Genomic DNA, 16,119 nt, shown 5'->3' on the forward strand with positions numbered 1-16,119 from the left:
CACTTATTATAACCTTAAACTGATAATATAAACCCTGAAAATTCCTTTGTTTCAATCAACAGGTTGCCCGTCTAGCATGGCTGTGGGCAGCGACAGTCCACTACCATCATACTTTTTTCCTGCTCAATGACTTCACGTGCGGTCAAAACATTGACCCAACTTTGACCACATAAACGTAAACATCGGTTATATATCTTGGCGGGGTGGTTTTACGATGACTATAACTTTCCATGCAGCTACATTACCATCATTTTGATGGCCAAGGCTCGGCGTCGTTCACTCCGGCGATTTGTTTGCACTGCATTTGTGACCGGACCCAAAATCCGGTGGGTGGAACCTCTACGAACTTTATCGTCCACCGTTGGCTGTCTTAAAAGTCAGCTGAAGCATTTAATGGTCGTGTGATTTCTAGGTACACATAAGAATAACACGCATGGCTTCGATTTCGTTTGGGATGTCATTACCAGGAGCGTTTTGGGAGAAAGATTATCGCTAGTAAAGGTATTTATTGACATTTCTTATGAAAAACATAAATCAAAAGTACATATTTTATGTAATACAATCTCAAGATGGTAATATTAAAATTATGAAATAAAATAATTAACAAATAACAATTAAATATTGACGGAATAGAAAAGCTTCTTAAATGGATATAATTGAAACTCCTACATTTTTCTTCATAATGAGATTGAAGTATTTCAGTATTTTCATATGACACTTTTCTAATAGCTTAAACCTTAACTTTTCTTCCCTCCAGTTCGTCCCTGGACAAACCGAAGATGATTCGTCCTGAACACACACACATCGGTCCGTGGCCATTCACCAATTACGCGCCATTCGCCGCGGTGTCCTTAATTTCTTAAAAAGCGTTTAAACATCTAATGAAAGCATTTGGGGCCCAGCGATTTTTGCTGTCGCTGGAATCAGTTGCGTTTGCCTTTTCGCCGAGTGCGGTTCGGTTTTGTTTTGGTCCTGGGCTGACTAGCTTCAGGGAACCACCTTTATAAGATTATGTCATTGCAGCCATGGCCAAGATAATCTCGACGATCAAAGCCACCCTTACGAGGATCATCTTTAGTGCACATAGTTTGTTGGCCATTTGGCAAGTAGTGGCCTTAAAGGGTGATATAATATACTGGACACTATGTGGACCACTTTTATTGCTGCTGCTCGAGGGCATCTTCACCATCATGATCAAGAAGACACAAGAGTGGCGCTGGTAAGGACTAGGGATTCTGGAAATAGAGATATGATTTATCTCTCTCCCTCAACTCGAAATGTAAACAACAATCGGCCGACGGCTGACGTCATGTCGCGGGCTTTGATTTTCAATTAAAAGTGAAATCATGTGTTTAATGTGTGGCTAACCTTACCACCCACTTCTATAAAAACCACCAACCCTAAGGCCACTCCTGCACACTGAGAAAAAATATAGAAATACAACATTAAAATCGGGTTTTTAAGAATTAAGTTTTACTTCAACTTCTTAAAGTAAGCTTAACAAAATGACTGGAAATTGTTTATAAAGTTAAACTAAGTTTTTTACATTTATGTCAAATTTTATTTAAAGTGTACGACGACCACAACCTCAAGCGTCGTAATAGTAAGAACTTTTATGGAATTTCTTATGGAGCGGGCGGTTTTTGGAGGAGGAGTGGTCTTTTGAATCTTGTTTGTCTTTCGTCGCATCACTCAGACTTGTTGTTTGTTTTGGCTGTTCACCCTCATTTGTGTCCTCTGCCTCCCCAGGTTCTGCCCCTCGGTGTTCCTCTACCTGAGCAGCATTGTGCCGGCGATATGGCTCCTGGAGCTGGACAAGGTGGCTCGGAGAGTGGGCAACATGACTACGACCAACTCCACTGTCTACAATCCGAGCAACTACACCATTCCTATGGTCAATGGTACTAGCTTCATAGCCAGTTCTACCAACAGTAGTGTTCCTCCGGTGGCAACATTACTGGGCCAGGCCGGGGTCACCATTTCGGTGACCCCGGATACTTGGACAACCCTCATCGAGCAGTTTCTCATGCTCATCCTGATCGTGGGTCGCTGGCTACTGCCCAAAGGAGATCTTACCCGGGATCAGCTCAGTCAACTGCTTTTGGTCTACATTGGTACGGCGGCGGATATCATTGAGTTCTTCGATTCCTATAAGGATGATTCTATAGCAAAGATTGGCTTTTTGGTGTTCCTTACCCTTGGAATTTGGTCTTGGAGCCTCATGCAGTTTACGATTGTCCTATCCGCCACTCGAGGAAGACGACCACGAGGCAGTGGGTCGCATCAGAAGGAAGAGTGAGTAAATTAAACAGTTTTTGATTGTAAAGACGTTAAAATGTTTCATTAAGTTGTTTTTTAAGAGTTTTTTATAAATGTTTTTCCTTTTACCTTTCAGACATACAGACTGTTGCCAAAACTGCTGCTGTGGCATTGATGTGTGGGGCATCGTACTCAATGTGATACTCCAGGATGCTCCCTTCCTCACCTTCCGTTTGCTGATTATCTTCCAGTACAAAATCATTAACTACATGAATGTCTTTTTTACTTGTATGTTACGGTTGGAAACATTTGTTTATTATATTAATTATTTAAAAATATTTTAGGTAAAAACTCTTTGGTGATAATTCTTCAGCTTTATCGTCTCTACGTCGTCAACGCCGAGTTCTGGAAGAATCGCCGTGAGAGTCGTATGGCCAAGGCCCGTCAGTTCCAATCACGAAGGAAAGTTCAGGATGCAGATCAGAATAGCATCTATATGATTTCCAATGAACGAGGTGGCGATGTTAAAAAGAAGATCAGAAAGTGAGTGATCAACGAATGATGAATATGCGGTATAAATATAGATATCCAATATTTTACGTGCTATTTCTTAGAGCCAAGGACAAGGACTACGCCGAGCAGGAGGCGGTTTACAGTAAAAAGAAAAAAGATAAGAAGGACAAGTGGGTATAATAACATATGTTACCTAAAATCCTACTTTGATTATCTTTCGAATTCCAGAAAAAAAGAAAGCGCAAGGACACTGGCTACTCCACGGCCAGTTCGCAGAACCTGTACTCCACCAAGGCGAGTGGAACAGACAAGGAGTCCCGTCGTAAGGACAAGAAGGGCAAGAAGTCGAAGCGCACCTGCAGCAGTTCCCCGAGTGATTGCGATTTGGCCAAAAAGCAGAAGCGCGGCAAGAACGCGGATAAAAACGATAAGAAGTAGGTAATACCTTGGGGTTATTAGTGGTTATCCTTTAATTAAATTCCTGAATTTCCTGCAGAAAATCCCGCAAAATTGATGCAGTTGTCGAAGAGTCTAGCAGTTCGAGTAGCAGCAGTTCCGACTCCAGCAACTCCACTTTGCCAAGTTACGAGGTTATTGACGAAAAGAAAGCCCGTCGCAGGAAGCACCGTGCAAGTAGTAGCGACTCCAGTTCCGAAGACAGCAGCTCCTCTAAGTCCTCATCTTCCAGCTCGGACTCGTCGTGAAGAAAGCACTTTTTTGGAACTAACGCCAGACGTTAGGGCATCTGTTTTTTTGGGCTGTCACTCCAGTGACTGAGCCACCCTGCTCCTGGAGGGCTGATCATTTGTAAGACCTTAATGGGCAGGTCGAAAATTTTATCACTAACACATCGAGCCTTAAACATGAAAATATCAAAAGATTATGGTTTAAGCTTAGAATATAAAAGAATGCTTCCAAATGAGTTAGCTTATGTAATTTTCATGATTGAAGCTCGATATATTTTGATATATTTGTATAAACCAAACTATAATATATTTGAATGGATAATAAAAGCGCGCGCTGTTCATCCAATAAGTTGGCAGCTCCGCCTTGAATATATTGGAGCTCTTTTGGCGTTCTCTTAGTACTCTTGTCTGTAATTCGCCTGGGGGCTACTCTCTTTATACACAATAAAAATCTCTCTTCCCTCCAATGAAAAGCTTAGCAACGCGAACAGCTGCTAAACTTTTGTTGACACACAGATGGAGATGGTGTGAGTGTGTGAGAGGATGAGAGATGATGGAGCAGGGGGAGAGGCCTTCTATACTGTCTGTTGGAGATTTTACGTGAGCTTGTATTTTTGTAATAGCACAATAGTTGCTGCCGAGCGTCCAAACGCTGCGGACGCGTTTTTCGCTTCGTTTTTTTTCGGATTCGTTACGCTTTAAAGAAATAAAATAAAATCGCTAAGCGCCGAGAGCTTTGTTGTTGTCGAGTGTGTAAGTTCAAGAGTGAGAATGTGAATGTGTGAGTGTGAGCGTGCTTTGTCGGATCCACCACATATATACTTTGATATATATATATACGTACGATAAATGCCTATTAAGAAAAGTTCTTAAAAGAACTCTTGAATATATCTTCAAGTGCTGTCTCTCCTTCCTTTTATGTCCCCAAATTACCCTCTTGATACACATATACAATGCAAAACTACCAAAACAACAACAAATAATTCTCACCGAAAAAAACTCTATTAACTATTAACAAGACAAACGAATAAAAACAGTTGCCAAGCCGATTAAAAATTAAACGATGATAATGGAGCAGGTGTGAATTCTGGTCTTTTTTGCTCTGTGAATAATTCAATTAATACTTGTTACGATGCTGACAAATGTTGGCTTAATGGATTCATCACAGATACACTGCGAATTCCCTCGACAAATTGGCCCATCGTGGAATCGTACACCCCACTCACGAACCATATATGGTCTATAGTATATATATATATATATATATTGAGGGTGGACTGGACTGGTCTGGAGTATCACGAAATCAAAACACGTTCACGGCCTTAAAGTTCAGAAATTATTGCTTCTTGTCCGTTTCATTTCGTTTTCATTTTCATTTCATTACTTCTTTGGAGGCATTTCTACCTGGGCACGCGTGCTGAAGGTTAAGGTTTTTAAGGCTTCGAGTTACAACTCCCACGCCCCCTTCAGCTCCTCAGCCACTAAGCCTCCTTTTGACCCCGCCCACCACGTGTTGTTTTGTTTTCGCTTATTGTTGTTTTGCGTTTTAGCCACCTTAACCACTCATGTAACACCACCGCGAGCCACAGCAGCTTTTGTGCGAGAATTATCCCGCTCTTTCGACGGAATCTTTGAGAAAATGCTGTGGTGCTCTCCGCTCTGCTCTCATTTTGCCGGTTTTCAACTGAGAGAGTCAGTAAATGAGCAAACTGGGAAAAACCCCCAGAGAGAGAAGCTAAATTACAGAGAGAAAAACATGGAAAACTCATTTGCATATGGCTTATTGGCTTTCCATGCGGCCTAAGAGATATTTTTGTTTTTGTTTTTTCAAGTTACCAAATAGTTCAAGAACTTTAAAGCGAATATAGTATCAAAGTCAAGTGTATGGTAGTTTTCAAGGGCTTTCTTTATTTGTTTATTTTTTGACAGCTGAGTTAATTTTTCCTTATTACGCAGATGTTAATATGTATTTTCTTCTCATTGTAAATATATCTTTAGGTCTTAAAAAAATATTTTAAATAAGAAACCCATCCGACAACTAAAATATGATACTTTATCATTTTAAAAAGAACACCTTTTTTGGCTCCTTTGTGTTCCTACATAGGCCTGCAATATATTCCATGATACATTTTTATTATTCAAAATCGTATAAAAACCGTCTATGTGTAAGGCTTCTATTTTTGTCACACCTGCCTGAAATTTTCTTTACACAATTAATAATATTGTTGCCAGGCCACAAAGAACCTGTTTTAATAAAAAAGAAACGTATGATTGTGTGAGACATTTTCCAGATATACATTTTTCCGCCGTGTAATAATTTATGTTTCTGACTGCCTGCCTTTCATGTTGTTGTCCAAAGTCCAAGGCAAGCCAAAGACAGTTGCCAAGGCTTAATCGAAACTGTCCATTGCAGGATTGTTATTAATCACCAGCGAGTTGTTGCTTAAGCCATTTGGGAAAACATACTAATTAGCAAAGAGAAAGGCTTGTCAAATGCCGCAAAACATGCCCATAGCCACCCACTCAAGGTTATTTGGGGTCAGGGTTACCGGCGGTATAGTTCCTCATCGTCATTAGCAACAGCATCATCTGACAGAACCTTTTCTGTATGGCCTGATCCATCCATGCAGACAGTATCTGCCAGATACAGATATACATAATCTTAATGAATTGCCAGTGGCTTTGCATAACTTGTTTTCGAGCTGGTTGTCAGGCCACTTTTATGGAAATTGTATATATATATATTTCCAAATGTGAAAATGATGTGCAGCTGGTGCCGAGAATTCTTTTGTTTGGCTGTCTGGGGAAATGTTTATCAATTCAATTGTTTACCAAAATAAGTTGACACTCCGATTAGTTATTACAAACAAGAGCAGTGGATAATGAAAGTGACTGATAAGAAATGTAAAACAAATTCGTTTTCGGCTGAGCGCGAGTATCAAATGAGTCTTTAGTCTTTATTCATTTATATTGCTTATATGAGTATATCTCAATAATATATTCGTTCTTTTGCGGAAGACAAAAGGATAAACTGGTCATAATTTCCCGTTGTCAGCTGACCCAGTTAAGAAATGGCCTTCCGCAGTTCACTGCTTATCTGTCAGTGACCCATTAATGGGTTAAAAATATTTATCGCTGCTCTTTCCTCGCTACTGACCTTTTTTAGCGCTGACAGCTGTTCTCAAGCCAGTTTATTGAGCTTTTAGCGTTGATGTTTCTTTGCCCAAGTACGCCCAGTTGAAGTTGAAACAAATCTAAATGCCTATCTTATCGCCGTGTATAATTCTTGAACCTGAAAAGTGTTTTTTTTATGATTAACGCTGCAAATCAATTGTTTTGGTTAATTTCACGGGTGAAAGGCTGATAGTTATCCATGCGTATTTAAATGTAACCTTATATAACGACCTTATGTCATCGTTAAACAATACAGATACATATGTATTGTGTCTGTTCCAGTTTATTGCACACTTTACACAATAATAAAGGAGACAAACAGGTGAATTACTGGACCATTCGAGCATGCAATCTCCGTCACTAAATTCGCCAGTTCACGTGGATGCAACATGCGACAAATTAATTAGCATGCCAAACGCCTTGCGTGCCATGCTGGGCATTCCCATATTCTGGCCCCAACATTGCGGGCCCCAAGCCAAATCCAAACCGATTATTATGCATAATAACAGCCAATTTCCAGTGGACAAATGTGCACACGTTTAGCAGCTTGTTGGCCAGCAATTATGCATTATATATTGCATTGGAACCATTGGAGCCATCGCATCCACAATAATAAGCGATAATCACTGATTTGGGTCTCGCATTACAAAAGCCCTTTTCCCCTTTGTTAACAAACTCGGAACTCTTGTGTGCATCGATAAAGAGAAGCAAACAAAGCGACTGCAACTGCATTTGGTTCACAGACACGATAAAAGCTGCTGGCCAAAGTCCAAGCGGCGAATGAGTAACAAGCTTGGCGGCAGCCAGAGTTCGAATCAAGCATACGCCCAGTTGGCGGAAAAACTGATCGAGAGAAGCACTGCTCGGCGCACAAGCATGACCACCTCTCCCGAGTTCAATATATGTATATTACACAATAGCATTTGCAATTCTTGGCGATTGCCATTAGATAAGAAGTCTGTTTTGCAGGCATCAGAATAAAGATTTAGAAGGCTTTCTTTCCTTATGAAAGTGTTTCTCTGTATATATTACCGATTTGGTGAAATATTTGTATTTCTGTTTTTTGTGTTCCAGCAAAGCTTTTAATTTTTATTGAATTTTCAACCTTTTGTTATGGTATAAACACAAAAGAGTGCATTTAAAACGCATTTTCCATATTGACTTTTTTATCTTGACCAAAAGATCTGATATCGTGCACTGCATACTAAGCATATACTATACGTACCCATAAAATAGTGCACCTCCAGGGCTCGTATAACAATAGACTGGCACTTGATTGAGTTTATCTGGGCATTAGCATTTTGTGGGCACCATAAAGCATACTAAGTGCTGTCTGTCAAAAGAGTTCGCAACCCCCGTCAATTGGATACGGTAAATAAATAAATTCGCATAAGATAAGAATGCCTTCTGGCCGATCCAATTAATTTACGAAAATTTCCATAAAATCAATTTGGCTGGCTAATCCATAAGGCGATGCCAATCGGCATTTCTGTCTGTTTAGATTGGAAAAACTTCCCCCTGGTCCCTGCAATTAGTTAGAGGGACACAAACACTTTCATTTCATCGGAATTGTCGATTGTTGGTGGTGGCACTTAATGAAACAATGAACGATAAGGAACGATGTATGCCAAATGAATTGAACTTTCCGTTGTCCATTTTCCGTTGCTGCCCGACCACTTCAGGCCAAAGTATTTGCCTCAATTTCACTATTGCAAGTGCCATAGTACTTTAGGGGCTGGTATAACCGCAGAAAACACAGGCCTCGCCATTTGGTATAGCCAAGGTGCCGTTCCAGTCGGTCTGAGATTCTCATTGCGAGCGGTTTGCATTTCTCTACAATCTACAATCTTCACATCAAGTGTAAGTTGAGTGGGTGTGCGGTTGTCATTGTACATAACTGGCATTCTAACTTGTTGAGTTTCATAATATATATTACAAAGTTGGTTTTTTGATGGACAGACAACCACTGAGTTGTCGGTTTTGCATATATTGAGTGTGGCAGGCGCATGCAGCACAGCATATTGCGGCATTTTTTCGCTATAAATAGCCGCGAATACAACGCGATGAGAATATTTTCCTTGTAGAGAAGCGTTCTTTCTACACCGCGACCCTCAACTTGAACCTTTTGCTGGGTTTTTCATAACCTAAGGGCATTTGCCACGGCGCACGTCACTGTCATTATGCGGCAGTACAATATATATCTGACATTTGTTGCTTTCGCATCTAATTGGATTGCAACGGCCGGGGAGCGTTCTTTATAAATACCTTTGTTTTTACGGCTGGCAGTAACATTCTGTAAGCTAAATTGAACCGCCCAACGATGTTATTAGGGTCAAAAAACAATTAACCCAGAAAATAGGGAAATTTGTTATACCTTTTAGGTAACACATGGCGGTCTATAACATATACCTGTTAAGCTACCATATATAACTTAGTTCAGTTTAAAAAAATGGGATGCACCGGATTAATATTTTCTTTCAATCTCACATTTTCCTTCTTTTACAAAAGGATTTGTATTTTTCAAGCAATCTTTGTTTGTCCTTCGTACCGTGACTATTATTACAGCATGCCCACGTGTCGTATTAGTTATTTACTGCAGAGCAGCGACAAGTGAATGTGGTATTTTTAGCAAGTTTGTTTTCCTTGAAGTGGTGCGAACAGAGAGCAGGAAACCGAGGGAGAGCACTGCACTTGACCGAATTGTTTTTAGCCCAGTGACCACCATTGACATTGATGCATTGCAGCCAGTGGACTCTAGTGGTATCTAGCCTATGGTCACTATTAAATTGAACGATTTCAATGCATTTGCAGATAGACCTGCCAGCAACATGTTGGGTACGAATTAATTGGCTCACAGCCAGTCCTTTGAAAAGAAGCAGCAGGAATACAAGAACAGAAAGTTGGGCAATGATTGCCAGAGGTTCTGAGCCAGCTCAAGATACTTATGCCTGCAATGGCAATCCCTCCGTGGAAGACGATCCCTCTGACATCAAGCACCTGAAGAACAATAACCAAAGGGAAAACCGAAACCAACGCGTTGGTGGCGGAGGACAAGAAAGCGGCTCACCGCTGCAGGAAATCGATGAACATTACGTCTGCGACATTGCCATGATGCGAATCGGCGGGGAGGAGAGCGTCCCGGTGACACACAATGCGCCAGTCGATGACTCACATTTGCTGGTCCACAATGAAAGTACAAACAATGAGAACGAGGTGGAGATCGATCGCCAGGAGGAAGAGCAGGCGGTCAGCGATCTGGTACGATCGAGCAGTGCCGGTGCCCTTATGGAGGCGTAAGTTATAATATAAATAAAATAAGTACCCATGGCTATACATATGAATCCTCTCCAGAGACAGCAAAAATGGTGGCAGCATGCGAGTGGTCTTCGGCATCTTGGTGAGACTTGTTCTTCCATTGGCCAATGGCGTGGCCAGAGGCATCAAGGGCATTCGCGATGTACGAGTTCTGAGGGTTCTCCAGAATCTGGCCTCCAGCCGGCAGGCCCTTACTAACTTGGTGGCCTTTGCCGCCAACACAATATCACTGAATCTGTCCTCGGTTCAGGGTGAGTCTAGTTAATTAATAGAAAAAAGTGTGCCAAAGTTCGATGGAATAAGAAAAATGTCTTAAGATATGTGGCCTTAATTGTTATTTATACATTCTTAGATATTTAAGGAAATATTTTTATATATTTTTTTATAATGCCAATTAAAATATATAATTCTTTGAGGGAAATTACTTTTTATCATCAAACCAACCCTGAACTTGATAATACTTTTTAGCTGTCATTACTTTTGAAATATTTCTAATGAAATTAATTTTTCTCCCGAACAGTTTCCAATCGCATGGGGCCATTACTCAAGCTTCTCAAAATGCGCAAATCGCAGGATGGCTTGGAGAGTCTTCCAGACACTATGAGTACTCCCTCCACGCCCTGCACACCCTGTCCGACCAGCAATCCGATGCAGGGTCCGCCCTTTTACAGCGTTCGCTCGGATGCGCCCAGCTGTTGTACCATCAATATCCTAGCCGAACCACCACCGGGCCAGCCTATTCGAGCAGATATTGTGCTCATCCATGGTCTACATGGATCCTTAGTTAATACGTGGAAGCAAGGTCTCTGGCAGAATGATCGCCAGCCGGTGGAATTTGAAAGACCACCACGTCCTCCAGTGCGTCCGCCAAAGAGACCTCGTCACTCCCGCAGTGCGGCTATTCATCCAGCTCCGCGGGAGAAAAGGGCCAAGTTTACTTCTCTTAACCGCTATATGGACACCCCAGATGATGCTCCAGTAAGACAGAGGACACGGCTGCAGAGATCCGTGGCTATGCAGCCAGAGAACTTCCAGTTCAATGCTTCCGATAGCGATGATAGCGAGTAAGTTTTTGTTAATTTATATTTTTCACAGTTTATTTAATAAATTTCCGTTTTAAAGTTATGCTTATGTCTGCGGAGAGCCAGAAGACATTCAGATCTGCGAGGGTATCGAGTACAGCTTTCCCACTTTCCGGCTGAGAATGCAGGACAATAGCCGCCTTCTACAAGCTGAGTTGGAGTCTATGCTAGAGGCGAATGGAAATGAGGAAACAGCAGGCGTAGGGAAGGATGACCGCCCACGTCCTGCCTCGCCAGCCACGCCGCGAAAGTCCGCTCGCAAGAGCAAGCCCTCGCCCAATGATCCCAACTACTCCAAGTGTTGGCCTGGGGATTGGCTTCCTCTGGATTGTCCTGGTGTGCGGGTTATAGCAGTCAACTACACCACGGATCCGTACCTCTGGAGGCCGCTTTGGAAAAGAAAAGAGCAACGCTCTAGCTTGATACAACGCTCCAGGGAAATGGCCGAATTGCTTATTCAGCATCGAGTGGGTCATGGTCATCCCATTATCTATGTGGGACACTCGAAGGGTGGCCTCTTCATTAAGCAATTGATGGTGGATGCCTGGGAAAGTGGTCGTCCGGCGATGACTCCTCTTTGGAGATCCGCCCGTGGTTGCTTCTTTTACTCCGTTCCTCATAGAGGATCCCACTTGGCCAGCATCAAGGCGCCGTTACTCTCGCGATCCGTGGAGTTGTTGGAGATTGAGAAAAGTGAGTTTATATGATAACGATATCTTACGATTTTTATTATTCCAATATTTTCGCACAGACAACAAGTACCTGTTGGACCTTCATCGGAGATTTGCGGGACTATATCATCTGGGTCACTTAAAGATTGAAGTGTTTAGCTTTGTGGAGACCGCCTTGACGCTCATGTCAGTGCTGTATCTACGGATTGTGGGCGTGGACTCAGCGGGTTAGTGCTTATCAGAGTTTTACCTATATGGATCATCATAGTTTTCAGTTTTCATGAAAAGAATAATGATAATGAATTAGAATTCCTCAAATATCAATTTCTTATCACTGAAAAAAGTATTGATAATGAAATCGCATTTTATAATCTTAAAAAATAATATTAATAATTAAATCACCTTTCATTGTCATTGAGAAAAGTAATCCTATGTTATGAACTGACTGTATAATAATATTTTGATGCTTTAACTACAGATCCTGGAATTGGTGACGTCTGCGGGATTCGCCTTGATCATCGAGAGATCTGCAAACCTCGTGGACGAGATTGTATATTGTACAAAGAACTGGTGAAAATGATTGAGAAGGTGTGCTGAGCATTCGGTGAAACTGAAGTGCATTATGTGAGAAAACCATAATGCATTTAGGACCTGATCTATTTGAAACCGAAATGTGAATAGAACCGACAACTCAGAGGTGTCATAATAATTACGCGTACCTAAATGTGATGCCCCAGCAACCAATGGGGGCATGCTTAATGTTAAAGCGACGCTTGTTGATTTAATAGTGCATAGCATAGTTGTTTCATTAACTTTAATTCGCCTATCCATAGCTCAAGTTAGTTATAAAAACGCATTATGTTGCCTCTAGTTTAAGCTTAAAGAGAAAGAAAGAGCAGAATGAATATGCTTAAACATGCCATCGGGCGTCAAATGATAATTTTGCAATTTTTGTGATCGATTGTGATCATTTTTTTTTAGCACTTCGTTGTGATGATCCCTTAAACACCCGTGAATACGTTATTGATATTGTACCATACCTATGTATTTAGAATCCGCTAGTACTATAAATATCTTTATCTATAAACCGAACTCTACACCGCTGTAAAATGTTACCAACGAAGACAAAATTTATGCATATATGAATTTCCAGAAATTTAATCAATCGATGTTTTATACTTACGTTATAAGGATTTAATTACTAAAACCAATAAAAAAATTATATTTTATAAACAACTTTGAACACTTTTTAATGGTACAGTCAAAGCTGAAAAGACCCAACTCTTATCTAAATAAATCAAACACATTTCGGCTGTATTTTCATCATAACTTATTTTTAGTATATTTTCCAATAGTTAAGGTTGCATTCATTTCTTCTTTGCCATATCTTCTGTTTTCTCTAAACAAACACCGATCTTTCTTACATTTTTTCTCTTAGACTCTTTAGCCATGCCAATTAAGCTTGTCCTTTATTTTTTTTTCTGGCCTGGTTTGTTGGTAACCGCCAATTTACTTGCATCGAAATCTTTAACACGAATCGCTGGCAGCTTAATAGCTTCAAATTAATAATTTCGCCTGCATGTACAATGCATATAAATTGCATAAAAAATACATTAGTTTTCGTATCGTTTGTTCAGTTATGGATAGTTCAAATATGCCGCTCTAATTGTTAAACGAATAAACCAAGCCTAAATATGTTTACAAAATTTAGTTTTCTTTGCCACTCTAATAATGAGGTATACAAAATGTGGACTTAAATGCAAATTAAAATTACAAAAATTATAAAATATACTCATAATTTGAATTTATTTTACGTTCTTTATGCGTAGACTTAGTAGAGAGTGTGCTAGGAGCAGCAGTTTTGCCAAAGATAAGAACATAATAATCGCTTGCTTACAATTTTAGTGGACTCTTAGTTATTTGAGTGGTTTCCGTTGGCCAAAAACCGTTGCAAAAGTCGCAAAACGCTTTTCTATCTTCTGTTTCTGTTTCTGTTCCTGTCTTCCTAATATTTAATTTCTTTATCTCTTTATTGTTTTTGCGCTTAAATAATTTAAACATTTATCACATCCACTTACACGGCGATCACAATCGCAGCTATTTTACTTAATTTTCCCCTTTCTTATCCTTCAATTTTCATGTTTTTCTTTTCTTTTCCGAACACGTACATTCATATGGATTTCTTACGCCTAATTATATAACTTTAGTACATAAATTTTCTTGTTGCCTTTTGCTGCATATAATAGTTTTAGTTCATTTTTGTTTTCTTAATTTTCGTAACGTTTAAAATTGATTTTCCATCATTCTATTTGTTTTTTTATTTTTTACTTTTGTATAGGAATTTTGAGTTGTTCTTTCGGAATATATTTTGTGTTTGTGTGTGTATTTAAATGCATTTCGTAGGTTAAAGTTCATTTTGTGGCTTTTGTGTCTTGCATGCACATTTGTTTTGTAGATTGTAATATGATTCGGCTATACAAATTGATAACTCCTTTCGTTGACTCGGAAGTTCAGAGTCTGCGGCTTCATTCAGCTTGAACACAATTCAGATTGTTTATTTTAAGGATGGTCTAAGTTGTTGGTATGGAAATTCGCAGCTAACTGGGTTCGATGTGAGTCTACTTTGAACGTTGCATCTGCTTGAGTGGAAAGGTACTATTGTTTATAGTTGTTGGTTTTGTTCTGCCTCAGGGATCTTAAAGGTTATCTTTTGCTATTTAATTATTTGTTGGTATTGCACTTAGACTCTAAATACGTATACAGTTACAGTTACAGTTTTCAAACACATTTCGTTCACATTGAATATACATATATATATCTATATATACTTTTTTGTATTTTAAAACGTATCTCCAATTGGTGTCATATGTTTATGTGTATTGGTGTATCTGTGACTTGCATACGCCTGTGGAATGTATCTATAGTTAGGTTTTGTTTTTATTCTTTGAGGGGGTATGGTGTGTGTATGGTTGTGTTTCTGTTTCTGTGTCTGAATCTCGTAACAATTTTCGCATCTCGTTTCACACTGAACAACAATTCACAAAATACATCTTCAAACTCGACAAATACTCGTTGTGTGTGTGTGTGTGTGGTGCTACTACTTCAACTTTCCCTACTACTATTCCTATCAAAAATAATAATAATAATATCTGTGGAAAGGAGCAGGAGCTCTCGGGTATTTTGGGTTTATTTTCTCCTTTTGGCGTAGCTACATTTTCGTATTCTGTCGAGGTACGGTTGGTGAATTTAATATATATGTTACAATACGATGGATTTTGTGGCTTATTATAGAGTTATGTAATATGGATGTGTGCACAAATTGGAATTGTTTTCTGTTGTCAGAGGAGTGTTTGTGTGTGTGTGTGTGTGTTAATAGTGTTTGTGTGTGTGAGAGAGAGAGCGAGAGCACAAAAACAAGAATGCAAAATGAATATAATCAGGTACATTTGATATATCGGTTGTGTAAACAAAACAAAATGCAGCAGTAAATATGCGGAAATTAAACATTAAACATTTCGCTTAAACAAGTCTACAAATATATAAATAAAATAAAACTACAAATATTATTGAATAGATTACGTTTTAAATCGGAATCGATGTGAACACTTGTGACTATTGTGGTTGAGAGTGGTTTGATAGTTTGATAGTTGGGTGCTTGATTGTGGGCTATTGCAGTGTTTGTGGTTTTTTGGCTGTTCTGTTTGCGTATATATGTATATTTATACTATGTGAGTGTAATTGAATTTTTTGCGGCAATTACGGAGCAATTGTTAAACGTAGTAATTATCAGCGACAAATATTGTAATGCATACTTGCGGGCTGCGCGGTCTATTGCTATGTATGTATGTATGTAATTCTGTATGTGTTTGCTTTGTGTGTGTTTTTGCATCGAAAGCAACAATAAATTATGTTTATATGTAATAGAAGTTACAAGTAAAAATTAGCCTCAATTAACGAAAGAAAAACAAACAAAAACTAAACAAATACAAAAGTATGGTAAAAACGTTGAAACGCGACAAAACTATAGCATACAACTTAGCGTACATGTTTTTGTATACAAGTGTATGTAGATATACATGTGTATAAATATCATCTTAATTAATCATTTCTCCCATAGTTCCATAGTTTCAGTTACTAAATATTTACATTTATAAAATGTACTCTTTATAAATGCTAAACATCACCATATACGCATAGTGATCTCATCATCATCTCCATATATATATATATATATCAATATTCTTTTGGAATGTTTCGAGCTGTGAATGTGGCTTTTTCTCTTATGTAATTTTCCTTTCCTTTTGTTTTACTTTGTTTTGTTTGCTTCTATGTGGTAGCTTCATAAAAATACTGCTTGCTTCACCCATTGGGATCCACCTGGTGAGGAAAACCCATTAGATAAGTTCAAAAATCCATTTA

The 16,119-nt window shown here is 39.3% G+C and overlaps 3 protein-coding genes across 7 annotated transcripts in view; 2 read left to right on the plus strand and 1 right to left on the minus strand.

Annotated features, from left to right (window-relative positions):
* The first annotated feature begins 942 nt into the window (after positions 1-942).
* On the plus strand, positions 943-3,476 carry LOC108113558 (transmembrane protein 26). The gene is made up of 7 exons (XM_041818740.1): positions 943-1,219; positions 1,750-2,295; positions 2,396-2,547; positions 2,604-2,802; positions 2,874-2,946; positions 3,001-3,206; positions 3,269-3,476. The coding sequence occupies exons 1-7, from the start codon at positions 1,026-1,028 to the stop codon at positions 3,474-3,476; spliced, it is 1,578 nt and encodes a 525-aa protein (XP_041674674.1). The 5' UTR covers positions 943-1,025.
* A 602-nt stretch (positions 3,477-4,078) lies between these two features.
* Positions 4,079-12,928, plus strand: LOC108113585. Of its 3 annotated transcripts, none has more exons than XM_017224228.2 (7): positions 4,079-4,211; positions 9,444-9,925; positions 9,984-10,198; positions 10,468-11,011; positions 11,070-11,722; positions 11,781-11,927; positions 12,179-12,928. In XM_017224228.2, the coding sequence occupies exons 2-7, from the start codon at positions 9,540-9,542 to the stop codon at positions 12,295-12,297; spliced, it is 2,064 nt and encodes a 687-aa protein (XP_017079717.2). In that variant the 5' UTR covers positions 4,079-4,211; positions 9,444-9,539; the 3' UTR covers positions 12,298-12,928. The 3 variants fall into 3 exon arrangements, with proteins under 3 accessions (XP_017079717.2, XP_017079718.2, XP_041674700.1); XM_017224229.2 differs by lacking the exon at positions 4,079-4,211 and adding an exon at positions 8,285-8,492; XM_041818766.1 differs by lacking the exon at positions 4,079-4,211 and having other exon boundaries at positions 9,118-9,925.
* Positions 12,929-13,013: 85 nt separating this feature from the next.
* The window catches only part of LOC108113583, a 61,922-nt gene continuing 58,816 nt past the window's right edge, over positions 13,014-16,119 (minus strand). For all 3 annotated transcript variants that reach the window (XM_017224225.2, XM_017224226.2, XM_017224227.2), the window contains exon 12: positions 13,014-16,077. In XM_017224225.2, coding sequence (XP_017079714.1) covers positions 16,060-16,077 — 18 coding nt within the window. In that variant the 3' untranslated portion in view covers positions 13,014-16,059. The remainder of the gene's footprint in view (positions 16,078-16,119) is intronic.

This window comes from Drosophila eugracilis, unplaced genomic scaffold (genome assembly GCF_018153835.1).
Source record: "Drosophila eugracilis isolate 14026-0451.02 unplaced genomic scaffold, ASM1815383v1 contig_367, whole genome shotgun sequence".
NCBI lineage: Eukaryota > Metazoa > Arthropoda > Insecta > Diptera > Drosophilidae > Drosophila > Drosophila eugracilis.